Below are 20,596 nucleotides of genomic sequence, written 5' to 3'. Positions count from 1 at the left end.
ATGGAATTAGATCACGAAACCGCCACTCCGGAGTATATGAAGCTTCCACATATTAAATTCAAACTTTCGCTCACGCAGGATACTGATGCAAGTTTGAAAGAGAAACTGTTATCAGGAATAATTGCTGGTAATATGACGCCATATTATAGAAAGGTTAGAATTTTTTTTGAAGTATATCTTTTATAGAGCAGAATTTTGGATACAAATGTTTAAAGAAAATGTTAATAGCCCATGGGGTCCCTGGGCAACAAAATATTATATTTAATAATTTCATCTTGCTTGCAGCAGAGCTTTTTTTATGTAGAAATGACAGTTGAAAATCATGGTAAAATTTGTTAATTCATGGGCGCATTGGTCAACAAATTAATATATTTTAAATTTTGAAACTAGATTAACAATGTCATTTTGTTATAGCAGCGCTTCGTTTTACATGTTAAAAAATCACTAAGTTAAAAAAATCATATAAACTATAAAACTTTGTATTAATTAGTATTAAAAAAGCTTAAACTAAAATATAAACCTGCAAGTTCTTACATTTCTGGTGTTGATTATGAATCTAATCTCTGATCATGTTAAAATTAATAGAAATAATGCCAATTCAGTAGATAACTAGTATCAGTTCCTTTTAAACAAATATCAATAATACTTGGAACAATATCTAGTGAACTGTTTCCCTTGACACTAATTTATAAGTTAGTAGTCAGTCACAGTAATTACAAATTAAATTTAGTAAACTCATTAAAGATTATTATGCCCAAACTAATTAAAATGGCTACTTCTACATATTGCACAAATGCTTTTGTGTTTTTATATAACGATCCATCTCGAGAAAAAGGTATAGAAAATGTTTGCAACTATTACCAATTGCAATAAATTTATATTTTTTCTTGATTATAGCATTTTGTTGTAAATAAACCATGGTTGATCTTGCTAATAGCAGCGCTTTATTTTTAATGTTAAATTTTCATTTAGTAAAAAAGAATTATAATAATGCTGAAAACTATAAATTTTTAAAACAATATATAAGCATGAAATGACTACTTTTATTATAATTTTTAATTCGATATACTATGGCATTGATTAAACAAATTATAATATGTAATGCTTAATAAAAGGTCCCTATACATTCTAAGTGGAACAGAGATATCTGAAATAAACTCTGCTATTTAAAATGTACATTTCTAAAAAAAAACTTCAAATATATAATTTTTTTTTCAGACTGAAATAAGATCTGCTATTTAAAATAAAAATTTTTAAAAAGCAAAATTAAATTTTAAAATGCGTATTCTTTTCTTTAATTTTTTCTAATGTTTTAGGTCTGCTCTGACCTAGGATGGGACCTCAGGGAAGATTTAATAGAAGAAATGTCGCAAATAAATGAGAAAACTTTAAATGAAATGATTGAAGAAGAACAAGCTTCAGCAGTCTCTATTGAAGAAGATGTTGGGCCAAAACTGTGGCAAGATAGGTAATTAAAATTTTATTAAGAACTAAATTTTGAATTTCAGAACGCTTTATTGATAGACTTATTTTTTGAAGATAAAATTCAGTTGTGCAATAAAAAACAAGTATTTAATCAAACGATTAAATTATTTTTTTGAAAAATTACTGGTAAATATATTGAAAACGGTTGTACAATTTTTACCTCCTATATATAGCTATTATTTAAAAGATAAAATATAAAAAATATAAAATTAAAAAAGCTGCAAAATTTGTGAAAATCTGAATCTCTCAGTCCAATATAAGTCCTTTGAACTAGTTTTAAGTAGCCAAAAGACTAAAAGAATAGCATTCTCTAATTTGAATTCTACAAATATTATTTATTTTTTCTAGATTGGAATACCTATGTTCTATTGGAGATGTACTTGCCGCAACTGAATTTATCAATAACAAACTAAATGATCCTAAAGAAATATTCTCTGCCAGACAAAAATTTGAATTGATGCTAAGACTTTTCCGTTTATCATTTTTCGATGATGCCAATCTCATTGGAATGAGAGACGCCGTTAAGAAGGTGAGTATCACCTTATAATTCATAATAAATATCATATATTAAATGAATATTATATAAGAATGTTGTAAAATATAATTTCAAATTATTTATATGTAATTATAAAACTTATGGACCGATTCTGCTGCACAACAAGCCAATGTTATGGCAAGGCTATGTTATGAAGAACTTGCCATACTAAATATTGATAAAAGCCATGTGGTTGCTGCGCAGTCAGGCGTTTTTTTCAGGTTGTCAGATAGAAAACCTAACCTAGAAACCGCACAAATGTCAAAAAAACGATCTTAGATAACATGATCTCTCTGACCCAGCTTCATAACATACAAGTGACTTTGCAGTTTATGTGTAAAACGCTTGAATGCACAGAAAGTACATGACATTTTGACAGTATTCAGTATGATTCAGTAGCATAATGTATGGAAGTTGGAGCGTAACATTGGTCTGTTGTGCGGCAGAATCGGCCCATTATTCTCAATCAATCTAACAATAATACATTCAGAACCAATTTATGATAAGTTGGCAGGCTTATCTTAATTTGTGTGCCTGAATAATAGTGCCAAATATGTTTAAAAGGGCTCCCCCGTTGATTAGTGGTGAGAGCTATGGCATTTAAATTAGAAGTCTCGCTTTGGGCAGCCTGATGCCAAGCCGTAGTAACAACGGTGTTTTCTTAGAAGTATAGATAAGAGTATGTTTCCAAGTAAAAATAGCTCGGGTATTGGTGCACACCCAAAAAAACATCAATATTAAAAAATTGTAAGAATAAAAATCATTCACATGGAAATAGGACAACTATTTGGGTTGCCATCTATAAAACCGACGTACTTAGTTAAGTCAAATTATCACAATAACTTATAGAGCTTTTAAGTTCTAATGGCTTTTCAATAATAATAAAAAAAATATTTTTAAATATTAAATGTTGTTATAGAATTGTACACAAACAAATAAAGCTGCTATAGTTTACACCATATTTGGAAATTGTTTCATCAACAATAAAGTTCGATTAAAATGCAAATAACTAATTTACAATAGTGGAATCGTGCCGTATATTTTTCTTGTTTGGTTGAATCTAATTTGATGCTCATTTTAATTCAATTGATTTGTTTATTTTGAATTCAACTCACTAAGCAAGTTGGTCCGGTTCAAACCAGAAATTGCAAATAAAATGACCTTCACCGCGTATAAAAAAGCTATCACAATAAACGTTTGAATCTAATTAGCATATTGTAAGACGAAATTTCTATTATACACTTGAATCATTACTACTTGCTTCTAGAACTAGAAGGTCAATTCTAATGAGTCAATAAACTTATTTGGATGCAGTTTAGGAAATCCATTTATATAAAATAATTTATTACTATAATCCAACTACTATAACATATCAATTACAACATATTATAATATACTGTAATATATTTATTTTAATGAGAATAAAAAAAATAATATTGCTCCATTATAATGGCAAATGACTATAATGATTTGGGCACAATCCAAAAAACTATACGAAGAACTCATTACTATGCTCATACCACTAGTATTTGTCAACTCATACCACTAGTATTTGTCAAATTCCAATAGAAGTTTTCCTGGTCTTGTTAATAGGATTAATGCCAATTCAGTAGATAATTGTTATCAGCTTCTTGTAAAGCAAATATTATACTTCTTGAATAAAGTCAACCTAACTGTTTCCCTTGACACTAATTGTAAGTAAGTCATTCATATTAATTATATAAAGTTTAGTATGCTCACTGAACATTATTATGCCTTAATTATTTTAAATGACTACATACTTTTAAATAGTTTTGCATATTTCTAGAACAATCCATTGATTTGAGAAGTGTATTTATATATATATATATATATATATATATATATATATATATACAACTATTGTATATAATTATTTATGAAAAATAATCATTTATGTTTGGAAGATAATATATAATATACAACAAAACGAATTGCAGATTTTATTATTGAATAGCTATTAAAACTTTAAAACTTCTATGAACTATTGTGGTGATAGGGGAAGAACGGACAAAATGGCATGGTATTTTAATGCACCAAAAATTTGATTACTGCAATAAAATTGATCATCGAAATCGCTAGTACTGGCATAAGTTAATTGATTTTAATTGAAATAATTACGAATATCAATAAATAGATCCCTAAAAACCATAAGAAAAACAACCTCAAAACTTGTGGTGTATGGCATCGCGTCTTGAGGAAAATTGCTGGAACTTCTCGTACCGAATTAAAATTTTAAAAATCTGAAAATTTTCGACATTAATTTTTTTTTGAAAATTTAAAATAATGATTTTTTTTTCTTTTCCCAAAAACGATCGTTTAGTCAACACAAACAGAAAGCTTTTTGAATCATTCAAATTGGATTCTTTCTCTCTGGCACTGTCATTTCTTGAACATTTAGCTTTATATCTCCGAAACGGCTGGACCTGCCATTGCCAAAAACTAATAACCACTTATCCCCATAATTACAAATTGAATTGTTTTTGGATCATTCAAATCGGATGCACCGTTCTCTCAAAAACTCGATTTTTATTTTTGGCACTCTTTACTCCGTAACGCCAAAACGACTGGACCGACCTTTGCCAAAAACTAATCAGCACATCTCCCTATTAATAGGAATCAAATATTTTTTGAACCATTGAAATCGGTTGATCCTTGCGCCCGAAAACGTGCACGAAAAATTGTATTCATACATACATACACACACATCGTTTTTTTTCTAAGGTATGCCAAAATATTCACAAACCTTCAAAACGTGAAGAATTGTAAAAATTTTCAAATTCGATTTTCGGACGATTACGATAGCTTTACCCTATAGGAAGTTAAGTTCACACGTCTGTACTGATTACTGCAAAAAAACTGTGACAATGACGCTCAACATCTGACCTGATTGTTATCATGGCTTTCTTCATATCATACGGACACGGAAACGTTAATAAAACTAGACAAATTTTAAATAATGCCGCAGTGTCATTCTGTCCATGTATACCATTTTATCCATACTTTCCTTATATATTATTATATTAGACACATTTCTTGTAAAGAGTGTGAAAATGTAAATTTAGAAACTCAATGTGAGGAAATAAAAGATGTTTGAACTCTTAACAGAGAATAACTTTATATTCAATCTTTGTCTCTACAAGAGTGACAATCTTTCTTCAAGTCAAAATTTATAATTTATCAACTCAATATCTCTCGATCTCCCTCTATCATTTTATTGAAGAATAAATTAAATTCAATTTATCAGGCTCGAGACATTGTGGAGACTACAACGACCGATTGGACATCCCGCAACCGTCTGTCCGTGTACGAAGCATTATACTTGCTCAGTATCCGAAAATTTGATGAAGCCACAACGCTCCTCATCGACTGTCTGCCGACATTCGAATGCTACGAGCTCTTGGACTTTGGTAAATTAATATTTGAATTCAAATTTCGCCATACATACAACAATCTTTGGTGACATCATTTGCTGTCTCTTTGAACAAGAAATAAAAGTAATTGCTCGTTCACGAGTCGAGAAGTTTCTTTTCTTTCTTTTCTTTTCGCGCTAGGAGTTAACAACGTTCCATAAATACGAACTGGTAAATGTCACGATGCAAAAATATGAGATTCTTACGATCGATAATATTCGTATTTTGATATAATATTACAAATATGTTTAAACCTAAAACGGTATTGTGCTTAACAAGTAACTTTTTTCTCGTGTTTCGTCATTGTATGCTTTATGATATCATCAAAGGTTATTTTAGAAACTATAAAACTCTGGTTTAGTAATAAATAGTCTTTTCATTTTTTCAAAATTTTCATAACAAAAGTACCATCACCATTCATACTTGGCCGCATGTACGCCTCGGAGGCGTGCAGATACCGTTCTAGTATTAAAAATCAAATTTATTAGATTACATGCGGCCATAAAGCGCTTATTTTTTTTACAAATCTATCAGATAGTAAAAGTTTCAGCAAAAAGGGGCTTTTCCAAGCTAATTAGGGACTACTGGAAAAGCTAACTGAGATAATACGAAAATACCTGAAGAATCAGTCATTACCTTGTCAGGTATAAAAATTACAAAAACGTAAGGTAAAATGAAATTAAATTCAAAATAATTGATTTTAAAATTTGAATGCTATAGCATTCACGTCTGCAAACGTGTTAACAAGCAAATTGTATTGAATTGATCACTAAGCGTAAGTGGCAGTAAATAATCGACTAAATTAGTAACGATTAGATTTAGATTAAATTTTCAACTATTTGTCTCAAAAATTAATTCATTTCAATCCAATTAACATCTTTCAAACAAATTTATAATATATGTAATTGATTTAATTAAATGTTTAATAATAAAATAAAACTAAAGTCCCACTTTTGTAGATTCGGCCCATTATTCCAAACTTTGATGAATCATTATATAAAGCACTTTTCGTAAGCCTATAATATTTTAGTTTAGACTCTAAACTCTATAATCATACAAATAATTAATCAAAATCGTCAAAAGGAATTCAACCATTAATTAAAATGAAAGTCCATATTTACCAAAAACTAATCAGCACGATTCTAAACTGACCTAATCGATTCTAAATGGAACTTTCGAATCATTTTTGAATTCGCAACATCGGTTAATAATTTTTGACCAAAACAATATCGAATTATTTTGTACGTATCTGCTAATTTTGAAGAAAAGGCTTAGCTGATCGTCTCGCGAAACTAATCAATTATCTTATGTTTCATTAAATGGCTTTTAATAGTTTTGTTAAATTTTAGCCCACTTAACACGTGTAGTTTTTTCGATTAAGATGCCAATTCAAAATGAGTTGAAATATCGCAAACTTAAAATTAGTAAATCGATTTTTTTTATCAAAAAGTATCGAATAAATACATAAATTTACAAATTTCAGATATCAGTACTTCAATATTATCCGGCGTGTCTTAATGCTTTCTTTTCTTGATAGCTCAAGAAAATTAAAGGTTCAACAAATATTTCAGAAACCAATGACTTATTTATCGCGTTCCAGGAATGCACATTTTAAATCAGAATTGCTCTACTACTATATTTATATAATATTGAAAGACTATAAATATTTTGAACAATACCCGATAACTAGTAATAACATTAATCATGCACTTGAATTTATCAATGTTATAAATTAAAGAATGTGAATTAAAAGTTAAACAATATAACGGCGACAATACCGCGATGTTTAAATCTACTTCTAAATACGAATACCGAATTCATAATATTGAAATAGATTAATAATGAAAAACATGATTTAGATAAAGAATTTTATTGTAATTGCCTTCTAATCGCCTATCTCTTATAGCAAAACAATTAATAAATGACTTATTCATAATAAATGATTCAAGTAAAAATTTAAAGAAAAAATATTTTATAGTAATAAATAAAAAATAGTATCTTAAATTAATTATTTTATTTTAGCTTCAGTTGTACAGTACACTGTACTTTCGTCAGCTCTAAGTTTGTCCAGACAGGCTCAACAAAAGAACAATTTAGGAGGATCTGTCGCGCAAGTTCTTTGCACTTCCCTGCCTTTGCTCAAAGAATACGTTGATAGTTTGTATGATTGCCGATATGGAGATTTTATGAGATGCTTAGGACAGGTAAAAAATAAACAATGACCGTGATAAGCTATATAATTTTCAGCCCTTATATAATTTTCAACCCTTTCTACTCGCACATTGCAAAAGTAATACGTATTATGTTGCCGGAGCGGTGGCATCCGAGTAGAAAGGGTTACATTTTCAAATTCGGTTTAGGATTTTTGCCAAAAACGTGGATTTTTGCACTTTTATTAAAATCTGACGAGTTTCATTCAATGGTTTTTAAACTGTTGACATCGAGAGGTAGTTATTTTTGAGAAATCGTAGAGAAGGTCAAATTTTGGCTCACATACAGATGCTTACAAGTAAACACGACACATACTTTTTCCAATTTTGGTGTCAAACGATTCAGAATGATTTGAAATTGCTAGAACTTCCCGTACTATAATTAAAAATCTTGGTACGGAACCCAAAAAAACTTACACAAAATGTGTACACATTATTAAAATCTCTATAAAATATCTGCCCAGTAAACACGCGACATCAGTGCAATAGTCGCACTGATGTCGCGCCGGCGACATGAGACATCGCCGCGTCGTAGTCACGAATGTGTTATTGAGATGGATTCTACACTTGAATCAACATCGCATCGCGATGTCTCTCTCGCGACTACCGTACGACATCTTAGCAATATCCAATTTTAGTATAAATGCAAGCATATTTTTTTTACAGAATTAATAGACAATTTATTAGAAAAGCATTTATTTATTTATAAGAATTACATATTATTGAAAGATTACAAATTGGTATGACAAACAGTTACAGATAATTCTACTTTAAAACAATCATAAATAACATAAATCCTAATTTACAATTATGAATAAAATAATAATTTATATTTATATAATGATCCACATTACTCAATCTTTATATATATATATATATATATATATATATATATATAAATAAATAACAATGATGTGTAATCTTATGTATAACAAATTTTTGTACATATTTGAGGAATTACTTATACAGTAGAAACTCGATTACTTATACAGTAGAAACGATTTACAGGACTAATTGTTGTCAATAGGCATTTGGCTAAACAAAAATCCGGATAATCGAATGTATTAAGAATTATGTTGTGTATTTATTAAAAATAGCAAGTACATACATAGACAACAACAAAAATAGTGTTTATTAAGAAACACTTTCTTACGAATGTACATATATATTTTCTTAGATTACATTACATACATATACTAAACGGCAAGTTTAGCACTAAAGGTATGTACAAGTTGAATATTTGCATGTATATATAAATTGCTTGTGGTTTGTAGTTTGCATAACCGAAATCCAGATAAACGAGTTTCTACTGTACATGGAACAGATATAATTTCTGAACCTATATCATTCTCTAGTCTTGACCTATTTACAATTGTGCTCCTCAAATATTGTCTTAACTAAAATAACTTCTTAGATCTGTCATCTGCTCCTAGGGCGAAAAAGTATATGACTTGTCTCATCTCACTACCGTTTCATCGCACTTCATTATACATGAAGATTTTCTAAAAGAATGAACATAATATGTATCTATTAGGAAATGTTATATATATATATATATATATATATATATATATATATATATATATATAGTACAAGAGACTTACAAATTCAAAAGACAAGTCCCCATCTTTACTGACTGTAATACATCTACAAATTTAACAAGCGAGATTAACTCCGAATGCATTATTTTGAACCATCAATCTTCACGAAACGATCCCAAATATCATCATGTGTTTGATCTTGTAAAATTGACTGGATTTCTATCTTCAGTATCATTTTTCTATGACAATACAGCGGCGTGCTTTTTCTAACCTCTTCATTTGATGTATCGTTCATGTATCTTTCATAATACCATACGAATATCAAGTTAAGTAAACGTTAAATAAATTAATATAGTTTAACTAATACAGTAATATATATGATGTACTTACTTTTCCATTTTATTTCAATGCTAAGTTTACTAACAAAATAACGCACAAACACTCTTTCATTATTATATTGTCTAGGCACTCTTTGTTGACAACCGGCCATCTTTACTCCTAGATAATCCTACTGTTCCTGTACCACAGTAGTGTTACCACATAACAAATTCACAAAATTCACAAGTTATTCATTTAATATTTGATATTTATTCCAAACAACATATAGAATTAGAACTAAGCATCTTTTGATAAATATTTTGTTTATGATTTAGATTATTAAAAATATATATTTGCGGATAAAAAATTATTTTTGAGCATTTCTATTTAAACCTCGCGCCATCAGTAGAAGCATTTCGGGCAATACTTTTTTTTTATTTATTTATACTTGAACATTTATTAAATTGAAATAATTTTAACAGAGATTAAAATAATTAGTACGTAATTTCATTTTTTATTTGATTTTATTTTTAAATAAAAATTTCGAAAAAATAAGACTTGAGATTTTTTAAAAAAATATGACTTTTTTGAAAAATTTGAATTTTTTTGTCTCGAAATTTTTTTGAAAATTTTGAATTTTTTTCAAAGCAATAATGCTACGCGGCTATTTCAGAGAAAAAATACCGAAGCGCGTAAGCGCCGCGCCGCTGTATAACGGATAAACTTTAAAAATGTTAACAAAATGTATAATTATTATTAAAATTTCTAAAACATAAAATAATTTGATGTAACGGTTCTCTCTCAATATAAATATAGCTTTTGATAGCCTTCATAAAAAACGACCGATCGGTATGTCACAATTGCAATTTTAAACAAACTCCACACCACATTGGTTTATTGTCACAGCGGGGATGTTAGCAGGGATTTATATAGAATATTACTGCAACATCACGTGCTTACTGGGTGATAATTTGATGTACATATGTCCAATAAACATTTTTGACCGCCAAATGACATTTTTTTAACTCATTTTTATTTAGAGTCCATAACCACTGGACTTCCCTTCCCAAAAATTTAATCAGTTCTTCATCTTGCCAATACAAGTAAAATGTTTTTTGAATTAATAAAATCGGACGCTCTGTTCTCTAAAATCTGAGTTCCGTTTTTGGCACTTTTTGCCCCGTATCTTCAGAACCCTGAAAACTAATCAACACGCCTCCTTATCAATACGAATCGAATGTTTTTTGAATTATTCAAATCGGTTCGGTGTTCCCGAAATCGTCGACGAAAATTTGTATCCGCACACACATACATCCATTTTTTCTAAGGTACGCCAAACTGTTCAGAAACCTTTGAAACGTAAAAATATATAAAAATTTTCATTTTCGATTTTTGTGCTATTATTAAAACTTATCCTACGGAAAGTAAAAAAATTCAGTTTAATTGAAATAATTTTAAATTTAATTATATGTGATTTTAAATTGTATTTGTTATTTAAGATATCGAAGCACTGTTATCATAACTATCCACATTTTAATTGATAATAAGCAATCAACAAAAAATAGTAATCATCGAAAACAGATTTCAATTTAATGAATGCTATTAAAAGATTTGAATATAGTCATATAAACAAAAACCTTGAAATATACAGTAAGTGTAATCACTGCCATTGTTTTAATTATAGCAATGCAGAAAATCATTCAAGGTTACTGAAAGTTATATAAATGTTCCTCGACAAGCTTTTCTTAATGGCATTTTTTAAATTCTTTTATTACATTCAATTTAGGTGTTCGAAATGATAACATTAGATCCATTGCTCCATGCACACGCCAATTATTACAGACATGAAATGCAATTGAAAGCGTTTGCTCAGCAACTGACTGCTTATCGAAGTTTGAAAATTGATGCTATGGCTCAGACATTTAATATGGACGCGGAAACTTTAGAAAATGAAATTGCCAGGTATATAAAGTTACTTGCAAACTTAAAAATGAAAATGAGAAAGGAGGAAAACATTTACTGAACTATTTTGTACTTTGTACAGCAAATAATAAATTTATAACTATTATTTGTTTAGACTGATCACAGCAGGTCGTCTTCCTGTGAAAATTGATAAAGTGGCAGGATGTTTCGTAAGACCAATTTGTGATCAAGTAGATGCAGAGAAAACGCAGATGTATCAAGAAGCTATTCGCAAAGGCGATTTATTGCTAAATCGCATAAAGAAACTTGCACGCATTGTGGACTTTTAAAAATAAAATTTACTTTATAATGTTATCTTTATATAAATATATTACAATAAATGTTATTACATTACAATATTAATTTCGTTATTTGTATTTGTATATAATATAAAAAGTCTTACATATTACATAAATACCATAGCCATTAAGTTTAGTATAAAATTATAGATAAACTTTATATTTATTTTGATTGCGATCCACCTTGACTGTTATCACTTTGAGGTTTTATAAAACCAATACTCCTCAAGTACTTTACAATAAATGGTGTACAGGCTAGTGTTAAACTTATTCGAACAGGCGCCAATAATTTATTTACTGCATATGCTGCTACAAATGTTCCTGCTCCAGCAAGCTTTTCAATGTGTTGTTCTAATCCCATCTTGCTTAATATGTATGCAACATCTAAGCCACTAAAAAAATGTTTTTATATAAAAATTTTATTCAACTCGATGTGACTATATGTAATAAAATATAATTAAACACATGTTAGTAACAAAATTATAATATAGCATCACCAAAAATCTAATGTGCAACATGTGACTACAAGCAGAATAATATAACTTGATTTTTCAAAAATGATATATTGTTTATTTTAAATTAATATATTATTAATGGAGAGTTTAGATCAAAATTAAAAAAAACCAAAAGTGCAAGAAAATTATTCATTTGATTGAAATGAGAGAAAATGCAAAGAGATAAAAAAATGTGGTGAAGTAATCACTATTAGCACTGGTTTTAAATGATTATATGAAGTGCTTTTATGGTCTTTTTATCTGTGCAAGATGCTTTGATTGGTTCAAAATAAAGAATATAAAAAGCAAAATATTTTGGCTATGTCTAAGAAGTATATAAATATATATTTCTATATATGATATGAACCGAAATCATTGAAATATTTGATATAACAATAATACTACCTACATCGTGCTTTATCCCACCAAAATATACAGTGATTTATTTAATAGTTGATATAAACACTTGAAATTTTGATAATAAACAAAACAATAAATATAAAATCTGTTTATCTAGGATAAAATATAACTGTCAGATTTATAAAATCAGTAAGGGCAATAAACATACCTAGATATTAACAGATAAAAAAGTCCAAGAGATAGCAATGAATGTGAAATATGGAATATGATTACTGTCGACCCATATTGTTTAATAGCTCTTTTCAAATATTCTCTTTTAGACACCGGCTGTATTTCCTTCTCGGCATCATTGGATATTTGTTTTTGTAAAATGTTAGTATCTGATGTCTTAACAATCCTACTCTTAGTATGCATATAACGATTATGTGAACCCATGGGGTTCCACAAAACTTCTTTCTGTGAAAAGAATGCAGTACCTTTTGTTTTATCATCATTGCTTCGAATCTGCTGCCTTAGGTTTGTATAATGACTGCATTGTAAATCGTTCGATACATATTTGCTCCACTGTTCCCACTGGCCACCAGGCATGTTCAGGTGCATGTAATGGTCTGCACTGCCACTGAAAGGACTTGGAACATTCGATTGCATGGAAGAATTGAGGCTGACAGCTCCATTGCAATCATAACATTGAGAATAGGAGTCTACTTCAGCGGTTATATCTATTTTGTAGTTCACATTGGAACTTAAGGATTGGTGGGTGCTAATTACTGGACCGGTTAAATCTCTTGCTCGTTGTGGAGAGAAATGTGAAGTGTCATTGTTGATGTTATTTGGTAGAGGAATTGGCTGAGCTTGTGGGTACTGGACTTTTGCAGTCATGTGCAAGGAAGAGGACTGCTTATCATCTGCAAATAGAATAAAATTTGATAACTCTGGTTTATTAAAAATGATGTATATTATTTTGAGGTATACTTACTTGGAAGCATAGGTCCGTTATGTAAAGATGATAAGGATCGCACACTGTTCGAGTAGCACAGACTAGTTTTAACACAATTTTTAAGTAAAAGAGCCATCGCACATATATTCTATATTACAATTGATAAATTATATTAGAGAACTAACATGGACGTGTTCGATGAAGCTTCGCTCGGCTCGTATTAAATAAATTAGCGACGCAAATAAAAACATGCGAATCGTACGTCTCGTTCTCGGACTCGTTCGCCTCAATAACAACACAAATGTGACGCATCGTCGCTGGATACGTCAGACAAAAAAAGACTTTGACCGTTTGATCAAACATTAAACATTGCAGAATTTATTAAACCGTTTAATATGAATGAATTAAATTTAAACATTGCATAAAATTTAATGAATATTAATGCGGAATGTATGGAAAGCACGAAGTTAATTTAGACATGCGGTAACCTAACCTAAATCTAATCAAGTGCACAACATTTTGTATGTAAACAATAGAACAGCTGTAGATGTTTATTGCTGCGGAATAGATTGTTTTACTATAGACAGCGTAATTTGATCTTAATGAGTTAAAATGTTTGTTGTTTGTCTAGCATTGTTGTACTATTTCTGCATATGATAACAATTATTATTTACTTTATATTTTAATGTAGATATTACGCGCAGTTCTAAGCAAACAATATTCATTTTATGCAGGGCCGCTATTTAAGTTTCTGCCGTCCAAGGGCACTGACAAAAAATGCTGCCCTATCATCGATCAATTGAAATTTGTTTTTTTTTATTTCCGAAAAAGAAGGATCAAATATTGTCTCTTCAATCCTCTTGGAAATAAATTAATTTTACTATAGTTTAGGCGCAAATAAGGAACTTCTACTGTCGCGTTTTCGCTATTAGCGGCCAATCTGACCCAATTTCTATATTCGCGGCTAAAAATTTCGTTATTCGCGGATTCCAATATGCCCTCGAGAAGTTTTCTCAAAAATTAAAAAAAAATGCATAAAATTTAGATAAATATTTGACCATTAAATTTATCTATTTGTCACTTTTTCCAAAATTGTTAATAAAAATTCAAATAAAATTTACGCTCTCATTGGCTGTGACCCCCTATATCCTAGACAAGATGGTAGCCTCTTTACAAGTACTATACAATAAGATATTTCATAAATTATGATTTCAACTAGTGGGGTGCATGGCATCGTGCCTTAAGGGGTTAGAGGTACTTGAAATTTTTGAAAAATCGATTTTTATTTTTTTGCATTTTCATTAAGTGTAATATCTTGAAAATGTTCTCTGAAAATTTCAAGTTGAGCCTTTTTGAGTTATTGGACTCTAACCAGCGCGCTGACGCAAGAGGAGAGCTCGATTCTTATGCTCAAGATTATTCTCCCTCGCCTCCTGATGTTTTAAATGCTTTTAAACCGATTTACGACTATCTCAGCAATGATAATTTACTTTCAAGATGTGTAGCTCAAAATTGAATCCATAATCAGAAAAAATTAAAAGCTTCAACCAACTAGCGTAAAAAATATGCCTAAAAACCGTGAATACTAGTTCTACTATACTACAAATTGCTGAATACATATACATAATCATTATTATTGATTATGGATACCCTAGGATCTAATTGTGGGTATAACAGCGCGCCAACGAGAACACTCTGGAGGCCAGAATGCTTTGTGGGCAACAGCAAATGGAAATTTTGGAAACTTGCACAATGACCGATGAACTATTATATGGCCCAGAAATAGATGACTCGGTTTAAGTAATTCAATAATTCGAATTTCTGTACGTAAATCCAATGTGAAACTTTAAACGCGTTTTTCTCAAAACTATGTTTTTTGAAACGGTGACCACTGTAACTCAAAAACCGCTTAGTAAATTTTTATGAAATTTATACAGCTTTTACAATACATAATAAATTCGGTCCTGAATTATTTTTTCAAAAATTTCAATTTTTTAACACCAATTAACTGTTGATTTTTTACCCAAAAATCTAGATTTTTTTTTCTGATGCTGCCATTTTGTTAATTTTTGCAAAAAAAAAGAAAAATTGATCAGGCCCAAGATTATCTATTTATAAAACTATTTTTTTTTTATTTGATTGATTTTGGATGAATCTCTAAGGAGTTATGATGGTCACCGCCAGGACCGTTTTTTGAAACAGGGTCAACAAAAACAGCTATAACTTTGAGAATATTAAATTATTTTTTCTGAAATTTTTGTTACTTCAAGTTAAAACATTGCATAATGATGCCGTATTAATATTTTTGTAAAAAATATCGTTTAATAACAAAAAAACAATACTGAAAATTCTCATTTTTTCGTAGCTCCAAGAACCCCTAACCCTTTAAGGCAATTTGCTGGAACTTCCTGTACCGTAACTAAAAATCTAGGTGCGGAAACCAAAAAAAATTACACAAAATGTGTACACATGATTGAAATCTCTATAAAATATCCGTCCAATAAACATGTTGACCGTCAAATGACATTTTTTGACTTATTTTTTTTTTTTTTTTGAAAGTCCATAACCGCTGGGCCTGCCTTCCCAAAGATGCTATCATTTCTTCATCTTGTCAATACAAGTAAAATCTTTTTTGAATTATTAAAATCGAACGTTCCGTTCTCTTAAAAACCGTTACTATTTTTGGAACTTTTTGCCTCGTATTTTCGGAAGGGCACAAACTAATCAGCACGTCTCCTTATCAATACGAATCAAATGTTTTTTGAAGTATTCAAATCGGTTGATCGGTGTTCTCGAAATCGTCCACGAAAATTTGTATCCGCACACACATACACATACTGATTGACCTGCGTTCTAAAGGGAAATGGCAAATGGGACTAGGCCCATTTAAAAGTTGAGTATAAAATCAAGTTAAGAATGATAACATTCTAGATCCTCCCCCTACGAAGTAATGCCAAACGGCGGTTTCCGTGGGGACCGGAATTATACCAGGGCGGTATTGAGTCACCCAGACACACCCAGACAAAACAACAGTCAGGATGCATAAAGGCATTTCCTTCGCTATACAAAAAAAGGACTACACACACACATACACACACACAAACATATACTTTTTCTAAAGTATGCCAAAATATTCAGAAACCTTTCAAACGTAAAGATATATACAAATTTTCATTTTGGATTTTTGGATGTTAATAATTCATAATTTTAATAATTCATAATTAAATTATTAACTCAGTAGTTTCCAACCTTTTATAACCGCGCCCTCCGTTCTTTTGCGCCCCCCTTAATCATTATGAATTTAATTTCATAAATATTGAACTGATTAAATGAATAAATGAAATTATAATATTTAATTATTAGGCTACAAAATAATATGCTATTTATGTTAAAATATACTTAATAAATTAATAAATAATTAATAATTATTTCTTTATATCATTTCAACATTTTTGGTTTATTTCCGAATGTAGTCTTAGTTAGTATTTTGGAAAAAGCTGCATGCCACCCTTGAAACAGCTTTGCGCCCCCGTAAACACAGATTCGAGATGGTTAACTTATAAATATACTTATATAACTTGGGAAGATGAAGAAAATGTACTGCCTAATTATAATTATGCTTTAATATATCAAAGCATAGTTATAATTAGGCTATATAATATAATCTAATCCCAAGTTTGTTTTCGCTAGGAAATCCCTATTTGTTTTAAATTTTTCGAAATCGCTTTGTCACCTTATATTGGTAAAAGTATGTGTGTATGTGAGCAAAAATTTACCATTCCTCGATATTTTGTCAAAAACTGTAAACTGTTTTTAATCGGCTGTACCGATTAAAAAAATTTAAAAGCCATTCGATGAAGCTATATAAAGACTCCCGATGAGCAGTTTTGCAAAACGATCGTCTGAGCCATTGGCAGAAAAGTATAAAAAATTTCATACACATTTTCGCCAAAAAACCTGGGTCGGTTTTGAAAATTGAAAATTGAAAATACTTTGATTAGTTTTTGAACGCAAGGACGACAAGGACGTTTCTTCGTAATTAATTTTGCATGGCAATGGAATTCATGGTTTTAACGAACATCCTAAAATAATATATTTCTGCAAAATGTGGTTTAATTACAAAAATTCATTAAAATTTTGAATAATGAGCCACGTTTTTGATACATTCAAGTGCGTCGTAAATGAACTGAAAAAAATATAATTACAGATGTTATTATAGGTGTTTCCGAAAGATTATCAATTGAAAATCGCATTTAGTAATATAAACATTTTTTTCTAATAACAATAAGTAGATAAATCCAAATTATTATTGGCTAAGTCGATTATTTACATATATCAGAAAGTTCATGCAACTGTCCTCAAGACCAAATGCCTCTTACACCTAGTCATTAGATATTTTTATTTTTTTTTATATACACAAAATATAAAATAATGCTTCTATAAAAATCCTTCAAAGAATTTTATTAGCATTATAAATTCATTTTAATTTTTACTTTTGCTCGAAATCAAATAAATGTCTTAACATTGAATGAACTTGTAAATTCGAACTGTCTTCGTAATGGCTTCGTTTGGTTTTGATTTTAATTTTTCAACTTTGAATTTTTATAAAGGCTTTTGCATTTGATACACATAAGAAATAGCTATTATACAGAATATAATATTTCATATAACAAAATTAATATGGCGTTAATAAGAAATAGTAAAACTCACCGATCACACGCGGAAACATTTTGACACTTCCATCCTATTTCGTAACACTACATCGCACTTTATATTATTATATTATATTAGTCATTATTACAACTCACAAATTTCCGTTCAATTCATTCTAATATAATTTTATATTTTATAATTATAGAATGTCATGTTTAATATCTACACGAAATAACTAAAACTTTATTTCACACGCATCCGATGCGTACAAAAACACTTTACTAAAATACAGTTATGATGCAAAAATGTCGGATACATGCATAGATAAGGAAGGACACATGTTTATTGTTATTTAATATTTTCGTACATGCCCTGTATTGTTTACGCGCCATTTTTGAATATCAGGTTTAAAACAATTTAACTATATAATTTATACCTTTAGGATATTTATTCACTTAGTATTTATTTATTAATTTATTAGTTATTTATTAATTTATTAGTTAATTTGATTTTATTTTTTATTTATTAATTTATAATTTATTTATTAAAATATTATTTATTTATTAATTCATAATTTATTTATACGCAAGTCACAATAGCTTAAAATACTATTATTATATATAATGCTAATATTTAATTAAAACTATTTTAACTATAATCTTTTAACTATAGTTAAAAAACAATTTATTAATTTTCTTGTTTTTATAATAATTAAAGTATAGAATCAGATTATAATATATAATAATAGTATTATGATAATGAATAAAAAATTAAGTAAATCAAATGCTAAAAACTCAAACATTACATTTATTCTCAATAATATGTTGTCATCTAATAAACCACCAAATGACTACCAAACATACATGATTTTTAAGAAAAACAATATAATTTTGTTTGATACCTAATTTTTACTATGGACATCAAAATGTCTATTTTAAAATTTGGCCTATATTTTTCATTTTCTCGCCAATTTAAATTAAATGACCATACACCATATTATGTACATGATACATACCTTTGATATCACAATTATTTATTTACATACTTTATATTAAAAAGAAAAACATTCTTTGTAAAAAGAACTACATTCTTAATAAATTTTAGTTTAATTAGCTATTATTGATCACCGTCTAATGTGATATGGACTATTGTACAATATTTGTACTTGGTTAGAAATTCTACACCGGTAAATAAAACTAGCTGTACACTTGTTGCGATTTAAAATGCCCATTCCTTTAATAATAGAGTTAAGTTTAATTATTGAAGCGCAATGAAGCATTTTCAGATATGTATAAGTTATATTAGTCTTTGATAGAAAAAAGTAGAATTATTAACTAATTTATATATTACTTACTTATTAGTTCACATCAATTTAATACTATAGTTTTTAGAGCGTGGATTGCAAATGCTAATTGTTCACATTAATTCCAAAATGTGCTGAAACCGATATAAGTCGATTGCTCAAAAACAAGTTTAACATCAATTTAAACTCTAATTACTACGATAAATACAAAGAAATTCAATTTGAAAAAAAAAGCATTCACTGTTTAGTTTTAATTGTCAAAATTTCTAGTAACTCTTCAAAACCTCAGTTTAAAAAGATGTGATCTAATTTTCAATCAGATTCATTCAAATCATAAACTTAGAAAATACATTTTAATAATACATTTACAGTAATGCTTTAAACTTTAAGTAATTATTGTTTGCTTTAAGTTTTTTATGTGTCTAAATATTATATTTAATTGCATAGAATGGAAGCCTATATCAAAGATTAGACCAGTTTAATATTAAGTTAATAATATCATCACAAACATTTGAAATTTTAGTACTATGATAAAAAAGTATAAAATAAGTACAAAATATAACAATTATTGTTAATATACCATTAAGAATTGTTTTATAAAATTATACATTAAAGTGTATATGCATTATAAAACACTTTCTTTTTATCTTCACATAGTACAAAGGGAAAACATATTTAATTAATAATTTTATTGCTGCGTTAAAATCTCAGATCTAAATTTAGATTAACAAAATCATGATAGAGTGGCATTTGAAGACGAAGATATTATTAATGTATAACATTATTGAATTATTTATTAAATTTGTTCAGTAAAAATAGTTTAACTATAATATCATAATATTAAAGCCATTTTATGTGGAATGTTTTGTGATTAGGTATAATCCATAAATTAATTTAGTATAAGTTAGTTAATAAATGATACATATTCGAAGCGAAATAAATCTAAACATATATAAATAACTTGGTAACTTTTACAGAAAAGCTATATATACACATATATATTATAAATTAATAGATCTAATATTTGTGGTAGGAGTGCAAAACTTAAGAATGTATGAGATTCACTAT

At 28.7% G+C, this 20,596-nt stretch overlaps 2 protein-coding genes and 1 long non-coding RNA gene across 3 annotated transcripts; 1 reads left to right on the top strand and 2 right to left on the bottom strand.

Moving 5' to 3' along the window:
- LOC113367455 (26S proteasome non-ATPase regulatory subunit 6-like) lies at positions 1-11,772 on the top strand. The gene is made up of 7 exons (XM_026609063.1): positions 1-153; positions 1,317-1,468; positions 1,834-2,014; positions 5,286-5,448; positions 7,474-7,655; positions 11,307-11,482; positions 11,598-11,772. The coding sequence occupies exons 1-7, from the start codon at positions 1-3 to the stop codon at positions 11,770-11,772; spliced, it is 1,182 nt and encodes a 393-aa protein (XP_026464848.1).
- Positions 8,856-9,665, bottom strand: LOC113368330. Its single transcript, XR_003366383.1, has 3 exons — positions 9,593-9,665; positions 9,266-9,501; positions 8,856-9,163 (listed from the first exon to the last, which is right to left on the bottom strand). It is a non-coding gene; the product is annotated as an uncharacterized LOC113368330 (long non-coding RNA).
- Positions 11,773-11,910: 138 nt separating the features above from the next.
- LOC113368329 lies at positions 11,911-14,049 on the bottom strand. Its single transcript, XM_026609880.1, has 3 exons — positions 13,612-14,049; positions 12,844-13,540; positions 11,911-12,173 (listed from the first exon to the last, which is right to left on the bottom strand). The coding sequence occupies exons 1-3, from the start codon at positions 13,706-13,708 to the stop codon at positions 11,945-11,947; spliced, it is 1,023 nt and encodes a 340-aa protein (XP_026465665.1). The 5' UTR covers positions 13,709-14,049; the 3' UTR covers positions 11,911-11,944.
- Between the last annotated feature and the right edge of the window lie 6,547 nt (positions 14,050-20,596).

This window comes from Ctenocephalides felis, unplaced genomic scaffold (genome assembly GCF_003426905.1).
Source record: "Ctenocephalides felis isolate EL2017-DRISC unplaced genomic scaffold, ASM342690v1 CF-g0.4_SCAFFOLD_01170, whole genome shotgun sequence".
Classification (NCBI taxonomy): Eukaryota; Metazoa; Arthropoda; class Insecta; order Siphonaptera; family Pulicidae; genus Ctenocephalides; species Ctenocephalides felis.
The sequence above is the reverse complement of the archived record's forward strand: the minus strand, read 5'-3'. Positions and strand labels throughout refer to the sequence as shown.